The following is an 18,218-nucleotide window of genomic DNA, read 5'->3' as shown; positions in this document are numbered from 1 at the left end:
ACTGAAAACCAGCAACAAGTTCACCTTTGACATTGCTTTTAAGTCCTATGGAGATACAAAACTAAGATATCTGAGGTCAAATGTTGGAATAGGCTAGGGAAACAGGAGATACTAGTATACCTGCAATTCCTTTCAAGCATCTGAATTTCTGTAGAATGTAATCACCACCATTTTCTTTGCACAACTTCAATTCCTCACTTTCAATGGGTAGGTATTTTATGTAAATTTTTAGACTAAGGGAGAATTTAAGAGAAAAGATACATAATTTCTATATGAAATAGTGAGTAATAAGACTACATTAAGTAAGAGTAGAGGGCTACCGAGTCCAAGAACATTGATTTAGTTCACATACCTATTAATTTAATCAGTACCACCCTAACAGATTCTCCCCCTTCTCCCAGCCCATGCATTCTACCTCAAAACTACACTATCGGTCATATGTGGTTATGAAAATGATTAAAATTAAGAAGCACACTGTAATTTAATAACCTTCAAATATCTCCTCCAACACAAAACTGTCATTGCAGAGGCGGTGTTTCAAAAGAAAAGACTCATCACGATTTCCTGACTTCTTAATTTAGCTTGGTTGTTCCCAATGCACATATTCTCTTTGCATCCTTACTGATAATGTAAAGGAATTAATACTTTGCATAGCGCACTGTTCTGCTTTTATCCACAGTATATGTCCATTATTTCACTTTCATTCTCACCAACCTATCAGAGCAAAAATACCCCTCTCTCCATGGCATGCCACTTTAATCCTAGTAACTCAAAAAAGGGAAGCTGATCATATAGTTTTGTAAGTTTCACTGGGAGCTAAGTAGAAGTGTGCAAAGAATACATAAAGTTAACAGAATGCCTCAAACAACGCCATCACCAGTCCAAGCAAACAGACAAAACGACTCGCCCTGCAGGCACCCAATACACTATGGCCCTACTTTCAGGTAACACTCCTCTAACGAACACAAAGTCAATTATCAGGACAAAAGCTCCGGCTGGAACAGTCTACCTAACCCAAGGAAAGAACCACTTACATCACACATCTCATCGTAGATACTGAACTGAGAAGATCACCACCAGAGTAAAAGCTCTACCGATTCTCCAACGCAAAACAATCCAAGCACTTTAATCCCGCCAGTGGCGACCTGCAAACTACGTGTAAATCTACACTACATCCAGGCACGATGATTTGCAGCTTATTCAGTAGCCAGCGCCACAGGACCAAGTCCCCGTGAAAACAAGCCCCACACCTCTCAGAAAATCTCAGTATGAAAAAAAAAAAATCATCACCGACAGGCCTTGTAAATCCAACAATATCCTGACCTCCTCCTAAACAGCGAAGATCACGGACACTCCTAAACCAACGTAAAAAGGCTCCCTGATCATCCAACATCCTTCTCTCCTCCACAAGCTCCTATGTACGGCCGGAGGTCACCACGGGCTGGGGTAAGCTCCCAGCCATAGGCTGGGCCACGACTGTTAACTTCCCAGAGCTCACCACCAAGGAGGACTGGGAAACATCTGTATTCAGTCCCACATCTGGAACCCCAGCCTGGAGACAGTATCAGGCGCTCTGCCACCTAATCCCCAAGCACAGCGAAGAGCCCGGCACCGGAACGGCGGCGGGACAGGACGGCCCCGCCCACGGGGTTAGTACCAAGCTTCTCCCCTCAGCTGAGTCGCACGCGATCGCTTGCCGCTCGCCGCACCGGGGAGGGCGCCGGCGCCCCCTGCCAGGCGGGCAAAGGATACAGTCCCGGGTCCAGAACGCCGCGGCGCCGGGGCGGGAGGGGCCCGCCACGTCCGCCATCTTGAAACAACCGCCACTCGGGACGCTGTGTCGGGGCTGTCCCACCCCGGACTCCAAGCCCCGTCCCCATTGGCCACTCGGCGCAGAGGCCCGCCTCCGCCTGCGAGGCCCGCCCCGGTGGGGCGGGAGGGTCAGTCCGGAGGCGTTGCTTTGTCCCGGAGGTTGGGGCCGAGGCCGCGGGAACGAGCTCACTGCCCAATTACTGCCGAACCAGCCCGGGTCCCTCATCGCGTCCTTGCCTCGGTCTCAGGCGCTGAGCACTACAACTCCCGGCATGCCGTGAACTTGATGGCCGAGGCTCGGGGGCGGTGTCCAGTGCTGCGGCCCTCCCAGCTCTCCCGTCGCGTCCTCTCCGCAGCCCTGGCAGCGCGCGGAGCTGGGACGCGAGCCATGGAGGAGTCACCGCCCCCTCCTCTGAGCTCCAGCAAGCCGCACCTGGAGAAGCTGACCCTGGGAATCACGCGCATCCTAGGTGAGTGGAAAGTCGGGGACAACTGCAGGTCGAGGCGGCGTGCACTAGAAGCAGAGTGGCATTGCGACGGTGGACCTTGTATGCCAGTGGGCATCGCTGCTGCGGCTTCCGTTGTTCAGGAAGAAAGGGGGAGCTTTGCTGAGAGTGTTGGGACTCAGAGCTGGGAAGCCCGAAGGTTCTCCGCACCGGAGGTCCCACGGCAGGCCCCATTAAGAGTGGGCAAAAACGTACAAAGGACAGACAGCAGGCACATGACAGTTGGGAATTTGGGTCTCCCGAGATGCATTATTGGCCAAGGGCTTTTTAAGTCTTTCCTTTGGTGACGGAAAGAGCTGGAAGAAGGCTGCAGCCAATCTCCCTGGGCAACAACGCCCACGCACCTTCGTCTTACAGTCCAAAGGAGTTTATTCTTGCACTACTGAATGGGTATTTTCCCTGTATCGTACCTTTACTTAGCACCCACTGCTATGTTAGATTCTGGAACTGCAAAGATGGCGGGGGGGGGGCGGGGGGCGGAAATTAACACGTGAAAAAATTTTAAAAAACTAGGTCACCAGAAGTGAAAGAGGAGGTGAGCAATCTATTGTTGTTCTGAAGCAGCAGACAGGAGGTGGTGATTGACCTAATCTGGGGAAGAATATATTCCACCCATGACCCTAGATTTTGAAAGACAAGAGTTAACCAGATAACCAGGGATAAAGGCAGACTAAGCCGGCTGAATAGCATGTTTGGATGCCCTACCATCACATTTATAATAAAATCCAAATACTGTACCATGACTTAGTCCCTTATGACCTGCCCTTATTTGTCTATTTGACCATATTTTCATTGTGCTTTTGCCACAGTCGTGTCCTTGTTGTACCATAAACATTAAGCTTTGCAATTTGCTAGACCCTTCACTGAAATTACTTTCCTCTAAATCTGTCTCCCTCATTTCATTCATCCCTCTGATTAAATATCACCACCTCAGAGAAACTTTCCCCAATTATATATAACATAACTTCTTTATCACTCTTAGCCTACATTTTTCTTTTATCCTTTGGCTTTATCACTACTTAAAATTACGCATTTATTTGGTTTCATTTTAAATTTGTCTCTCTTTTCTGTAATAGAAGTTCATGAGGATAGGAACTTTGTCTTGTCCTCCCCTATATTTCCCAGTGCCTAAATCAGTAAATGAGACATGAAACACTATAATGTGGTTGGGAGAAGTGATAAATTTTAGAAGTGAAGTTATAGAGTGGGACAAGGAGAGATCTAATGAAGACCTATCCTGTCCCTTAATACTTACCAAACTTTTGCTCTGTTACTTCTTATGCTCCTGGGTTTAGTCAGGTAGGCCTTGCTATTTTACAGGCTTAGTTCATTATTCTCTTTATAAATCTAGGAATTTTTCCATAAATAAGCTGTTTTCTTCTGATTAATGTTTAAACTATTCAAGTCAAGCCAACTAAGTTTCCTGTAAACTGTCAGTTCGGTTTTAAAATCCGAATAATTAAGTGACTGTAAAAATTTAAATTCCATTTATACTTTTAATATATTTTATTATGCATTTCAGATGTTTGGCGAACTGGTAACACTTCAAGGCAAAACCTACCTAAGGAATTAAACAACTCTGGTAATTAAACATATAGTGAATCTAGTCTCCCATTAAATATTCTCTTTATAAAATAACACCTCATAATTTCAAGTTAATAATCACAGGTTTAAATTCAATTATAATTTTATTTTTTTACATTTGTATTTTGTTTTGAAAGGATAATATGTTAAGAGGGTTTTTTAAAACCATGTAGCTGAGGTCAGTGGTTAGGTATGTGGTAAGCAAACTCCCAAAGTCTCCTTCCTAAAAGATGAAATAACTTCACAACTGCAACATTTCTGTCCAAAACCAAACATTTAAAAATCCTCAACACAATACTATGAAACCAAATTCACCAACATTAAAAAGATTACCAAGTGTGATTTATGATTTAACCCAGGGATTTGCAGTTTGTTGAACACATGAAAATCAATTAATGTAATGCACCTTTTTAATAGAATGAAGGACAAAAACCACATAATCATGTCAATCATTGTAGAGAAAGCACTTGACAAAATCCAACACTGTTTCAGGATTAAAAATAAAAAAACCCAACAAACTAGAAATAGGATATAGAATAGAAATCAAATTTCCTCAACCTGATAATGGGCATCTATGAAAAACCCACAACTAATACCATACTTAAATGGTGAAAACTTGGATGCTTTCCCATTAAGGTCAAGAAGAAGACAGATGTTTTCAGGATTCCCAAGACCATACCAGGTTTGATGGTTTACTAGGAGGATTACAGGACTTAGCAGATAGTCATGCTGAGATTTATTATAGCAAATGCAAAGGGAAAAGTACATGTAGGGAAAGCAGGTACAAGTTTTCAAGTGTCCTCTCAGTAGAATCATATGGGAGACAATTTTTCTAGCAATGTGACAACATGCCCACATTGTCTACTAGGGCAGCTCACCTGCACTTAGGAGTCCAGACCATTTATTGTAAATCAGTCATGTAGACACCTTCTACTTAGTATGTACCAAATTCCAGACTCCCACAAAGAGAGCAGGTGTTCAGCATAAATGATATTGTTTGCACTAACATTTAGGCCATTCTTATGAGGAAATGGAGGGAACCCTCCCGAAATCCAATTCCCAGATGCCAGCCGAGGACCAACCTTGCAAGCAGGGGTTTCTAAAGATTATAACATGAGGCCTGCCATCTTTACTTGCTTCTTTACAATGAGAATTCCCCTCTTACCTCTTCTATTCAACATTGTATTGGACAGTCTAGTCGGGGCAATTAACCCAGAAAATAAAGGCATACAAATTAGAAAGAATGAAGTAAACTATCACTATTTGCAGATGATATAATCTTGTGTATTTAAAAAGATCCTAGGAAATCCATAAAAACAGAAAAACCCTACACATTAAGTGTAAATTTGTCTGGCTCTGTGGCTACAATTTAAGTCCCATAAATGTGCACTGTCTCTCATCTGTGCACACTCACCTGTCTATTATAGCAATATGTGAGATCAGGCTAGTTGCAATTCTACAGACACTGTTTTTCCTCTTTCAGAATCATCCCCAGGTGTCACAGAGGTGACCATCATAGAAAAGCCACCTGCTGAACGTCATATGATTTCTTCATGGGAACAAGTAAGAGTTGCTCTGTTCAGTTTTCACCTTCCAACAAAGAGAGGTCAATTTAAATGCCCCTGAGAAGGAAAGATTAGGGAAGGAAACCTATTCTTATCTCAGTCCACAGCTGCCTTCAAGGTAGAATTCATCCCTCTCTCTGTTCCTGTTAGGACACTTAACACTCGCCCATTCTGTGCCATTTCCCGAGCATGGATCACCTGTGGGCCTATTGTGTGGGGGCAGTGGAACATTCAACATTGTTTACAACATAACTAAAAATCAAGCAAGGAAAGGAAAAATTGCATGTTAATGAGCATGTCGGGCAGAGAATTACGAACCAGATTAATAACTAGTGTTTCCCAACCCTTCTCTGAACTTTCATTCATTTTTTCAACACAAGTTTTAAACTTTTTAAGTGGGCCAGGCATTGCCCTTGGTGTTGAGTTCTGGGGAATCAGTGATAATCAGAAAAGGACATGGTTTTTTACCTCTTTATATTATTGTCCCCAGTCAGGGTGTCCAACCTGCAGCTCACGGACTGCATGCAGCCCCGGATGGTTATGAGTGCAGCCCAGCACAAAATTGTAAAGTTACTTAAAATATTATGAGATTTGTTTGTGATTACATGTTGCAATGTATTTAATGTGTGGCCCAAGACAACTTTTCTTCCAGCGTGGCGCATAGATGCCAAAAGGTTGGGCACCCCTGACAGACAGAGTGTAAATCATTGCAAGTGTGCTTACCAAGCAGACTGAGTACCTTGAGAGAGAGGTGAAGGGAGCATTTTCAGGGGGCTTAACTTAGTCCAGAGGGCGAGAAAAGTGTTCCTCGAAGGAGTTAAATGATGAGAAGTTGTGAACCAGGCAGATGAGATCTGGAAGGAGGGGCTCTCAAACTGTGTGAAGGCTTTGAGTGGGAAGGGTCACATTTTCCAAGAGCATAAAGAAGGTCCATGTGGCTGCAGCACAGGAGAGCAAGGGAAAGAGGTTGACAAGGACCCAGGCATGTAAAACTTTTACATGATCAGGAGTTTGCTCTTTATCTTGGGCATAAAGAGGAACTACTGAAATGTTTTATATGGGGAACTGGGAAGTCAATTTCTGCTTTGGAAAAATCATTGTGGCTAAGTAGCAGCAATTGGATTTGACTAAGGAGGTGGAAATCACCCACATATATGAGTGCCTGCTAACACATACCACGTAAGTTATTTCATTTAATCCTCACAATAACCCTGCAAGGTAGGTGTTGATATTTCCGTGTTGTAGGTGAAAAAACAGGCTCAGAGAGGTTAAGGAGTTTGACCTGGGCTACGTAGCTGCCAAGCGGGAGAGCTTGCATTTGACCTCTCTCTGCTGCCCGTCTCTTCTGCTCGGCCAGGCTGCACCATTACCAGTGGACAGCACTGTGGCAGTCTTGTCCTCAGCAGCCATGCAGGTGATGGGGAGGTGGGTTTACTGTACATGTGCATGTTCGGTCCTTGCAAGCAGGGCTCACCCTCCCTGGGCTTGAGCCAGCAGCAGCCTCTCTGGCATCTCAGTAGCTGGTAGTTGACGTTTCTCTGCAGGACCTCAGCTCAGTCGCTCCCCAGCTTTGCTCATGGGCTTACTCAGCCCCCACACCCATTCCGACTCACAGTCCGTAATAGAAAAGAGAATTCAACAGATAGAACAGTATCTATCTGCTGAGCTCTTACTGGCTGGTCAGTCGGCCTGCTCTTTGTGAAGCTGTGGCTATGGCAGCTTGGCCTCAATGCCATGGTTTATGACATTCCTCCTGACCCTCAGCCCTTTAGAGAAACTGTCTTGGGCCTTCTGTGTGCTAAAGAGGAGACTCCTGGCTTGGAAAGTCAGGTTCACAGACCTGGGCGGGAGGATGAGAGGACAGGAATGCCTTGTCTGGGGAGGAACACTTTTAAGGCTATATCATTATTATGACACTTATGTATTGAAGTACTTTCTGGGGCATATTTCTTCCTGTGTCTTATACCAGATACTCCCCAGGATGCTCCGAGATGACTTTACCCATCTGTTCCAATATTTCTTATTGTCCTGTAGTTTATTCATTTGGAGCATGCCTTCCATGGCTGCTTTTCAGGGCTAGAGTCTGTATCTCATCTCATTGGGACCTAATCTGCCTCCTGGACAAAGCAACTTTATTGGGACTGACGTTTAGCTTAAACTGACATTTAAGAGAATATAGTTCTTGAGTTGGATAAGTAGCCATTGGAGCTATGAAAGAATTAAAGGGTAAGCATGAGAGAAAAAGATTTTTAACTTACTGAGATAGCCTATGAACATTTTCTTCAGACATACTCAGTTGGGGGGAATTTCTGTGAAAGCACCTAGACTAATGAGATACATTGATTTGGAGTTTTCCATCACGTCTTTTACTTGAGATATCTCAGACCTAAATACAGTAAAATATGCCATATTAAAGTATGGATAGTATTAGACTCAGTAACATAAAAATTGACTTGAGCAGTTGGTGTGTTGGAGCTTTTTGAAGGCCTGTGGGGTGCTTCAAAGCTAATGTGTACATGCAGATGATCGTAGAAGGAGTTTGGGATGTGTACTTTTAAGGCTCAGTTTTTATTTAACACACTTTTTTTCTGGTTGTGCCAAACAAAGCATGGTCACCATAGACAATATGGAAACTACAAAAAGGGATTAAAGAAATGAAAAGTCCCCTAGGACTTTGCCACTTAGAGAGAACCAGTGTCAGTATAACTTAGTTGTGGCTAGAGAATGGGCGATGGGTAGTGGTCCAGGGTCACCCTAAGAGCCCGTGAATGGGAAGTGATCCATAGGCCCCTTGAACTGCGTGTCAAATTTATGAAGTATATACATTTTTCTATAGAAAGATGTTTTCAGATTTGGAAAGGGGTTCATAACCCCCAAAGGCTGAACAGCAGGTTTTTGTATAATTTTTTTCATTTAAAACAGATATGATACAGATGTGCTGTTTGAGTACCTGCTTTTCTCACTTAAGCAATGGAGGGCATAAGTTTTGAGCTGGTCTGAAATACTCCCGCTCCTCTTCCTCACCAAAGGGTTATGGAGGAGCACATTTCCACAGGAAAAAGCATGGCAGGGCTCTCCTCTAGTTCCTCCTCTGGAAAGTGTCTATACCAGAGGAGCAGAGGGGTCCCAAGGGGCTGGTAAGTTCCACTTCTCTAGGGGACTGACCCAGCGCACAGCCACCGTGCGGTACAACTGCTGTCCACAGCTGCATAAATACAGCCAAGTAACACCGGCCCCTCAGGAAGAGGTCCGCAGCCTCTGCTCCTCCCCTTTTTGCAAGTGCAGCCCCCGGCACTCCCACGGAGGTCGGCGGTCATGGGGGCACCGAGGGGAGGAAGCCAGAGTGGCAGTCTCTGCCTGCTCCTGCCCCTTGGCTAAATAGTGTAACTTACCTGGGTCTCATGGTCGCATCTGTAAAACAAGAGGTCTGAAATCAGTTTTAGTGAAGGACTTGTCCAGTTCTAATATTTTATGATTCTTTGGTGCAAAGGCAGGAAGAAAAGGTTGAAACTAAAACCTAAATGACCATATACCTGCTGCAGTCTCCTAAGGTTAGAGGAAAAAGTGAAAAAAACTCTCTCTTTTAATGTATTTTACCCTTCTTTGTTCTTTAAAAAGCCGTTTCAGTCTGCATGGTTTTGTGCAGTTGTAATTCATGTTCACTGTGCCTGCTACTTGCCTTTTGTAATGATGGTAGTTAGTAAGACATAATGTCTACACTGAGCCTTTCATCTTTCGGGCACCATGAAAGCATCTGCCTCTTAATTCTCACAGCACTCTGGTGCCAGGAGAGTTCTATTATTATTAAGCATTTCAGTGATATTTTATAGCTGCAGAGTGCTGTGCAATTCTTGATTGGTTAGACTTTCTAACTCCCAGGTAAAAATTCAATTTACTAATGGTGAAACTGTGGCCCACAGAGACAAACAATTTGGCAAAATGTCCCCACTCCTTTTAGCCTCTCTTTTTCTAGTCTATGCGGAGGGGGTTCTGAACCTTCTTACAAGTCTGCCCATCACACATCCCTGCTGTGAATTTATCCGAAGCATCCGTGGTGGGAGACAGCAGCCTGGGGCGCCTTGTCAGTAGGAAGCCCCTCAGCCCATGCTCTCGCCCTGCCTTGGTGGCTCATCTGTGTTCCTCACAGGTCAGTCCCCCTCTCTCTGGTGCCTCACGTCTTCCCTGTACCCTGGCAGCTCTTCTACGGTGTCTTTCCTATCTTTTTAATAATAAAAACAAAAGCTTCAACCATACGTCTCCCTCCAGCTACTTGGCCATTTGTTCTTTCACAGCCACGCGTGTAGAAAAATGGTTTAAGTCCAGGGACAACAAATGGTTTTCCTCTCCTCTCTGCCGTTGCTGTGCTGAAAGCAGCTATGGACAGTCTGGAAATCTGTGGGCATGGCTGGGTTCCAGTAAATACCCTTTATAAAAGCACATGGCCAGGCACAGCTGTCTGGTGGGCCGTAGTTTGCTAACCCTGGTCCAAATTACTGTCCCCTTCTTTCATTTCACATTAACCATCATCCTTCTGTAGCCTCTGTCCCACACATCTGTAGATAGCACTCTGTCAACAACCATTGCTAAATGACCTCTTCATTGCTGAGCCATCTCCATCTCACTTCACTTCTCCGCTGCGTTTCTCACTCTTAACCGGACCCTCCTGCACCGAGCTCTTTCCTCGCTTGGATTCTGTGGCACCGCCCCCTTGGAGTCTTCTCTTCTTCTCTGTTCCTTCTTGGCTGTCTCTGCCCCTACAGGTCCTCAGCACTTAATCTGTTACATATTTGTCTCTGTATAAATTAGGGATATGTTTGGCTCAAAGAAATATAATAATAAACTAAGAATTGCTTAAATAAATGGGAATTACTATTTCTTGCATAACAGCATCTAAGGTGATAGTTGCAGTTGGTTCATCAGCCCTTACAATGTCAAGCCATTGTCTCTAATTCTGTCAGCTTTTTCCTCTGTGGCATATAAATGACTCCTGTGGTGCCACCTATCACCTCCAAGTTCAAGGCAGGAAGAAGAAGAGTTTACATTTTAATGTCCAGCACTGGTAGCAGAGGAGGTTTTTAAAAACATGTATTATTGTTATCACTTCTCAGGCCTTTTGGCTAAGGTCAGGTATAGTATCTGTTCTTATCAGTTTAAAAATAAGTATCAAACTGGGTACATTCTGTCTCAGAGTGTGGGTTCCGTCCAGGAGGAAGGAGGAGAATATGGATTTAAACAGGAGCCCAGGTGTCTGCCACAGACTCCTCTGCCTGTTGCCTCATTTCGTGTTTTAATGCTCTGCACAGTGTTTCTTCTACAACAGACACTTAATAAATGTTGGATGAATGAGTGGATTAGATACAACACAAAGATCAGAAAAGTGTAGAACTTTTCCAGGGTCACTCAGCGTCTTTTCCATAAGCAGCCCTTAATTTCAGTCTGGAGAGTGAGGCTGCCACAACCCCCATCTCTGAAGCAAGGAGGTTGCAGGTGCAGAGGCTCCCCCACTGCGCGCTGCTCCCCCCCCCGCCCCCGCCACTGTAGAATTCCCGTGACTCGTTAAGGGGGGCGGGGGGCACTGCTGTTTTGAAGGTTGTCTTGGCTGATGCCTGCCATCTACAGAGTTTCAGGAGACATGCGGTGCCCCAGGCAGAGTGATATTGATAGGCTTTTTTCCTCATGCATTTGTAGAGGGAGACTGAGGGTTTGAGGAGGAGTGTGTTGCCGCTCCTCTGAATCTTAAGCAACTCTGCCCTGTCCCCAAACTTTCATACCCCACTCACCAAGGAAAAAGGTTCCAGTTAACCAGGCCTTCCTCCTCTCCTCAGGAGGAAGTTTAAGAATATATTTCAGAACTCTCCGGGCTATCTCATCCCTCCATAGCCCATCCAGCTTTCCCTTCCACTACGTGGGCCGTCCTCCCCAAATTTTGATAGATGCATATGTCCTCATTGCCTCGTGTTTCCAGTTAGGTTTTCACACACCTCCTTGGTGGGCATCCTGGGCAACTCTCCCTCTGGCTAGGTAGGCTCACGGAGAACAGCCATGTGTCTGCCACAGCCTCCTCTGCACCTGCACACAGTGCGGACAAGCTCCCGTGAAACATCAATTGCCAGCCTGATCCTGCATCTGCTGCCCAGCCCCCTTCCCTGGTGAAGTGGAGGAGGTCATCAGGAGGCAGCAGACGGCCTGAGCCCTCCTTTGCTTGAGGTTCAGGCAGTGCTCCAGAGGACTTTCTGGGATCAAGGTGACAGCTCCCAAAACATCAGAGTGGCTCCAGCCTCTCAACTGAGGAAGCAGTCACACGGTTTGTGGCAGACTCTTTCCAATGTAGTCGAGAGAAACTATTGTAGATAGCCTACTCTTGAGAATAAAAAAGGACAAAATTGGGAATTAGATGACAGAATCATCATCAGGGTACACAGGCTGCAGCGCCGTGTCAGTGCCACACTATTATTTCAAACGCTGGTCAGCACTATTCTTCCTTCCTGGACTTTCTCCCCAAGTCCTCTCTCTCATCCCTGTAACCTCTCTTCCATTCACCCAGCAAGTTTTCATCTTCCTTTCCTTTTTCACACCCACAAAAAAATAAAGACAGAGCCTGATCCTGGCAGGGAAATGTCCTCTGAAGTGGGCACATCGCCTCCCAGAGAAGAGTAGCCTCCTCCCAGACTGGACGGGAGAGAAATTAAAACGCCACTAACTCAGAGTCCCTGGCCAGGGCAGAGGAGTGACCTAGAAGTGTCCCCTGAAAGCTGCACTCAGAAGGCAGGGTCTGAAGTGCACAGCAGGACCAGTCACAGCCCCACTGCCCGGCCATAAGGTCTGTGACAAGGAGGCAGCAGGGCTGAAACGCCAGTGATTTATGGAAACAGCGCAGGCTTAGTGCTTTTTATAAACTTCATTTGCTTGCCTTTTTGTGTTTTGTATTAGTATTTGAAATGTATTAAATGCTGGTTTCACTGATTTGTTTTCTTTATTTATAATCCAAATCTTTAAAATACTGGCATAAAATAATGCCTTTTTTTTTTCTTTAGTGAAACCAATGCCATAAATAAATGTTTTAACCACACTGATAACGGAATCCAACTTAGAGTTCCCAAACAGGAGCTTCCTTGTGTCCACCACTAGATGGCACTAGTGATCAAAAATCTCAGAGCCGATACTGGCCTTTTGAGGTGACAGAAGGAGCGAGAACTTTGTCAGAACCTAGATGACTGTCGGCTTCCTGCACCAGGGTCTGCGGGCAGCAGAGAGGCATTCTGCGTGCATACTTTTCTCTGAAAGCACAGAGGGTGTGCCATGCAGCAGGCACTCGGAACAAGCCCTAAATTCCTAATAACATACTAAGTACAGAAATACCGGGTGGGGCAAAAATAGGTTTACAGTGTTTCCTGTGGAAAATAATACAATAATTAATAAATAATACAAGAATAAACTCTGTGTTTCACATACAACTCTAAACCTGCTTTCGCCCCACCCTGTGTGTTAGCATAAGGAGTCAGAGACTCATTCAGGTTCTGTGATACTGACAGCTAGATAGTGGGGAAGGTAAAACAGAAACTGATCAGAATGTATATTTTAGTTCTTTCAAGAAAATGAAAAATCTTTCACTAAAGCAATAGCTGTTGTCATGTAATTATACAAAAACCCTGCCTAAATTCATCTGCAAGCTTGAAATTTTCTTCTCTTTTGTAGTTCTTGAAGATACTATGCTTAAAAATCATAATCACCTAGTCTTCTCTCTGTCTGCCAAGCTCACACTCCCTCCCACCTCCAGCAGTTTGTAGACTCAGTCTTAGAGATTATTCTTGAAACTGCATTCACAGAATTTAAGTGACACTCAAGGTCACTCAGCTAGTGGCAGAATTGGGGGGTAAGTTCAGGTCATCCTGCTACACTCTAATTTTCTCACATACTGGATACATGGAACAAACTGACAATATGACCTAAAGCAAACTTGACATAGCAGTGTTCAGTATCACATCTCAAAAGTGTCCAATAAGCCAAAAATGTGCATGGAGTTAATAACATATTGTCCCTTTGTCTGTATAAACATTAGAAGTTAATCTAAGCTATCCAGGGAAAGGTTAGAAAACTCGTTATCTCGTACTCTTTAGGGGTATGGTTGGCCAGAGATGACTGGTCAGGCATGTGCATAGATATGGGTTACTTAAAATTTAGGGCATGTTCCTAGTACCTCCTGAAAGTATACTAAGCTTGCTCTTTCTTTCCACGACCAGTTGGGATGATATGCTGTACCTCTGAAATATTTCTTTATATCCTGTTGTATGTTTTTAATAATTTTTGAGGAACTTTCATACTGTTTTCCACATCCTCACCAACACTTTTTATTTTCTTGGTTTTTTGATGATAGATATTTTGATAGATGTGAGGTGATATCTCACTGCAGTTTGATTTGCATTTCCTTGAAGATTAGTGATGTTAAGCACCTTTTTATGTACCTGTTGGCCATTTGTAAGGCTTCTTTAGGAAAGTGTCTGTTGAGTTTCTCTGTCCATTTTTCAATGATTATTTATTTTCTATTGAGTTGTCTGAATTCTTTATATGTTGGTTATTACATGTTGGGAAAAATACTATATTCTGTATATGCTATATATTAATCCTTTATCAGATGTATGATTTGTGAATATTTTCTCCTCTAGGTTGTCTTTTCATTTTGTTGATGATTTCCTTTGCTATACAGAAGCTCTTTAGTTTGTTTATGTTTGTTTTCTGTTTTCTTTTTCTTTTATTGATTGCCTTTGCCTTTAGTGTGAAATCCAGAAAATCATTGCCAAGACCAATGTCAAGGAGCTTATTTTCCCCTATATTTTCCTCTAGGAATGTTATGGTTTCAAGTCTTACGTTCAGGTCTTTAATCCATTCTGAGTTGCGGGGTTTTGATTACTGATTCCGTTTCCTCACTTGCTCAGATTTTCTGTTTCTCCATGATTCAGTCTTGGCAGGTTTTGTGTTGTTTCTAAGGATTTATCCATTACTTCTTGATTATCCCATATGTTGGTGTGTAATTGTTTATAGAGGTCTCTTATGATCTTTTGTCTTTCTGTAGTATCATTTGTAATGTCTCCTCTTTAATTTCTGATTTTATTTCAGTATTCTCTTTTTCTTAGTGAGTCTAGCTAAAGATTTGTCTCTTTTGTTTATCTTTTCAGAAAACCAGCTCTTAGTTTCACTAATTGTTTCTGTTATCTCTTTAATCTCTGTTTCATTTATTTCCACTCTGATCTTTGGTATTTTCTTCCTTCTACTAATTTTGGGCCTAGTTTGTTCCCTTTCTAGTTCCTTGAGGTATAAATTTAGATTGTTTGAGAACTTTCTTACTTCTTGATGGAGGCATTTATCACTATGAACCTGCACTTAGGACTGCTTTTGCAGCATCCTGTAAGTTTTGATATGTTGTGTTTACATTTTTAATTTGTTGTAAAACTTATTTTATTTCTTTTGATTTTTTTGACCCAATTAGTTGTTCAGTAGTATGTTGTTCAATCATATACTTATGAATTTTCTGTGTTCTTCTAGTAAATGTTTTCTAGTTTTATACCATTATGGCCCAAAGTGGTGCTCGGTATGATTACAGTTTTAAGTTTACTGACACTTGTGTTGTGGTCTAATATATAACCTATCCTGAAGAATGTTCCATGCACACTTTAGGAGAATGTATATTCTGCTGACTTTGGATGGCATGTTTTGTTAATATCTGTTAAGTCTATCTGATCTAATATCATTTAACCTCAATGTTTCCATATTGATTTTCTGTCTGGATGATGTATCATTGATGTAAATGGAAAATTGAAGTTCCACACTATAATTGTATAGCTGTCTATTTCTCCTTTTACGTGTTAATATTTGCTTTATATATTTAGATGCTTATATGTTAGATGTATAATTATAAATTGTTATAACCTCTTGTTGGATTGTCATTACATAATGACCTTCTTTGTTTTTTATTACAGTCTTTGTCTTAAAGTCTATTTCGTATTATGTAAGTATAGCTACCTCACCTTTGATTTCTATTTGAATAGAATCTCTTTTCCCATTCCTTCCCTTTCAGTTGTATGTGTCCTTATATCTGAGGTGAGTCTCTTGTAGGCAACATATAGTCAGGTCTTACGCTTTTTAATCTTTTCAGCCACTTCTTGTCTTTTGAATGGAGAATTTAGTCCATTTATAGATAAAGGAAATTATTAACATATATGGACTTATGGCCATTTTGTTCATTGAGCTCTGGCTGTTTTGTAATTGCTTTGTTCCTTTATTGTTCTCTTGCTCTCTTCCCTTGCGATTTGTATTTTCTGTAGTAGTATGCTTAGATTGCCTTCTCTTTATTTTTTATGTATCTACTATCGGTTTTTGTTTTGTGGGGGGACAATTGAGATTTACCTAAAACAACTTAGAGTTATAACAGTCTGTTTTAGGTTGATAATAACTTAGGTTTGAATGCATTCTAAACCTCTACATTTTTATTTTACTCTCCTTCCCTGCCACACATTAAAAAAAGATCTCACAATTTATATTTCTTTATCATGTGTATCCATTAACAAATTATTGTGGGTTATAGTTATTTTTACTACTTTTGTTTTTCAACATTTATACAAGATTTTTAAGTGATCATCCCACCACTATGACATTATTCTTAATTTAACTATGAATTTACCTTTGCCTGTGAGATTTATACTTTCATATGTTTTCCTGTTACTAATTAGTGCCCTTTTATTTCAGCTTAAAGAAGTCTCTTTAACATTTCTCATAAAGCCGGTTTAGTGGTGATGAATACCTTCAGCTTTTGCTTCTTTGGAAAGCTTTTATTTCTCCTTCAATTCTGAAGGACAACTTTGCCAGGTAGAGTATTCTTGATTGGCTTTTTTTTTTCTTTCAGCACTTTGAATATATTGTGCCATCTCTTCTGGCCTGTCAGGTTGCTGCCTAAAAAATCTCCTGATGGTCATATAGGTGTTCCTTTGTGACAAGTTTCCTTTTTTTTTCCTTTTGCTGCTTTTAAAATTTTCTCCTTATCTTTAACTTTTGACAACTTAATTATAATGTCTCTTTGGATTCATCTCTTTTTATAATTCCAAGCTTCCTGTATTGAGATGTCTGTTTTCTTTCCCTAGTTAGGGAAGTTTTCAGTCATTATTTCTTCAAATAAGCTTTCTGCCCCTTTCTCTGTCTCTTCTTCTGGGACGCCTATGATGGTAAAGGGTCTGCTTGATGTCCCATAAGTTTCTTAAATTATCTTTACTATTTTTCATCCTTTCTTTCTTCTTCTTCTTTTTTTTTTTTTTTCTGGCTTATCTGATTGGATACGTTTCATTACCCTGCCTGCAAGTTTGCTGATCCTTTCTATCACTGCATCTCGCCTGCTATTGAAACCCTCTTGAATTTTTTTTTCCATTTTATTTATTGTATTCTGCACCTCTGTGATTTCTGTTTAGCACTAATATTTTCTCTTTGTTGAAATCTTCATTTTGTTCATGTATTGTTCTCTTAAACTTGGCTGGCATCTTTATGACCATTATTTTGAGTTCTTTATTAGGTAAATCACTTATTTCAGTTTCACTAAGGTCTTTTCCTGGGGTTTTACCTTGTTCTTTCATTTGGAACATACTCCTCTAATGTTTCTTGACTCTGTTGGTTTTCTGTGCATTTGATAAAAGTCACCTCTCCCAGTCTTGAAGGAGTGGCATCATGTGAGGGATGAACCTTATTTTTCAACCCTGTGCTAGCTCTTGGTTTTCTCTCAGATGCTTGTGACCATCCAGCCTACTTTGTGCTTGGTGGCTCCCAAGAGGTGAGCGTGGGCCAAGCCCTGTCAGTGTCTCCAAGGGGAGGATTTCAGTGAGCACCCAGATGCAGCTGAATGAAAGCTGCATGCAAATAATGTGTTAATACTCTTTCAGGGTAAGACAGGGAGGTAGGCTTTTCTGTCTGTTTCCTCTGTACCAAGTCCAAAGGGGATGACAAGTTAAGAACTGTTTCCTTGTTGGCTATGATCCCATTGACCATGTCAACATCAGCCCTGCTGGCCACCAGAGCCCAGCTGTCCATGGATGTGTCTTCTGGGCAGCAGCCACGAAAGCTGGGGCACCCGATGTGTGCACAGGCTCCATTCCCAGACACCAGCGACCTGGGGTGGGGCAGAGGGAGAGCGTGAATATGGCATCCCCTGTCCTCCCTGTCTCTGGAGAGGACTGCAGTTGGCCCCTGTGTGTTGTTAAATTATCAGCCTGCCCCTCTTCATCCTTTAAGATCTGTAAATAGGCCTCTTTCAAGGAAAGACTGAGCATTTCATTCTGCTCCCTATCAGCTGTGCCATGGGGATATAACTAGTTACGAACAGTTATTCTGTTTGTTACAGTCCTGTACGGACCCAGAAATGTAAGTGCAACTGGCCACCAGCACCAGTCAATCAACGGGTGTGCTTCCTGAGCAGCAGCTGCAAAAGCCAGAGTATCAGACATGCTCACACAGCTTTCCCTGAGATACCTGCAGCCTGGAGTGAGGCAGAGGAAAGCACGAAAATATGGCCTGCTGGCCTCCAGGGTCTCTGGATAGTATTGTAGTGGCATCTAAATAAGAAGCCTATTCCCCAGGCAGAAGCACTGAAGATAACAAGTAGGCCTGTTTCACCACAAGACTCCTTATCCCAGTCCGCTCTGCACAGGGCCCTGGGAGGGTAGCCCTGTGAGGCGGTGTGAGCCCCTTACGGACTGTCTGTTGGTGCGCTGTAGCT

General features: G+C 42.7%; 2 protein-coding genes and 1 pseudogene across 3 annotated transcripts in view; 2 read left to right on the top strand and 1 right to left on the bottom strand.

The window, feature by feature from the left end:
• The window catches only part of KIAA1328 (KIAA1328 ortholog), a 245,113-nt gene extending 243,294 nt beyond the window's left edge, over window positions 1-1,819 (bottom strand). The window contains exon 1 of the mRNA XM_054583556.1: window positions 1,753-1,819. Within this exon, the coding sequence (XP_054439531.1) occupies window positions 1,753-1,810 (58 nt within the window). The 5' untranslated portion in view covers window positions 1,811-1,819. The remainder of the gene's footprint in view (window positions 1-1,752) is intronic.
• Window positions 1,820-1,981: 162 nt separating this feature from the next.
• Window positions 1,982-18,218, top strand: part of TPGS2 (tubulin polyglutamylase complex subunit 2) — a 28,600-nt gene continuing 12,363 nt past the window's right edge. Inside the window, exons 1-3 of one of the 2 annotated variants that reach the window (XM_054583553.1) lie at window positions 1,982-2,282; window positions 3,841-3,900; window positions 5,386-5,465. In XM_054583553.1, coding sequence (XP_054439528.1) covers window positions 2,099-2,282; window positions 3,841-3,900; window positions 5,386-5,465 — 324 coding nt within the window. In that variant the 5' untranslated portion in view covers window positions 1,982-2,098. The remainder of the gene's footprint in view (window positions 2,283-3,840; window positions 3,901-5,385; window positions 5,466-18,218) is intronic. The other variant, XM_054583554.1, reaches the window with a different exon arrangement.
• Window positions 10,564-10,671, top strand: LOC129078937 (uncharacterized; annotated as a pseudogene).

This window comes from Pteronotus mesoamericanus, unplaced genomic scaffold (assembly GCF_021234165.1).
Source record: "Pteronotus mesoamericanus isolate MK-2021 breed Mesoamerican mustached bat unplaced genomic scaffold, CSHL_Meso_final contig_74, whole genome shotgun sequence".
Classification (NCBI taxonomy): domain Eukaryota; kingdom Metazoa; phylum Chordata; class Mammalia; order Chiroptera; family Mormoopidae; genus Pteronotus; species Pteronotus mesoamericanus.
Note: the sequence above shows the minus strand (reverse complement) of the source record. Positions and strands in the feature narration are given on the sequence as shown.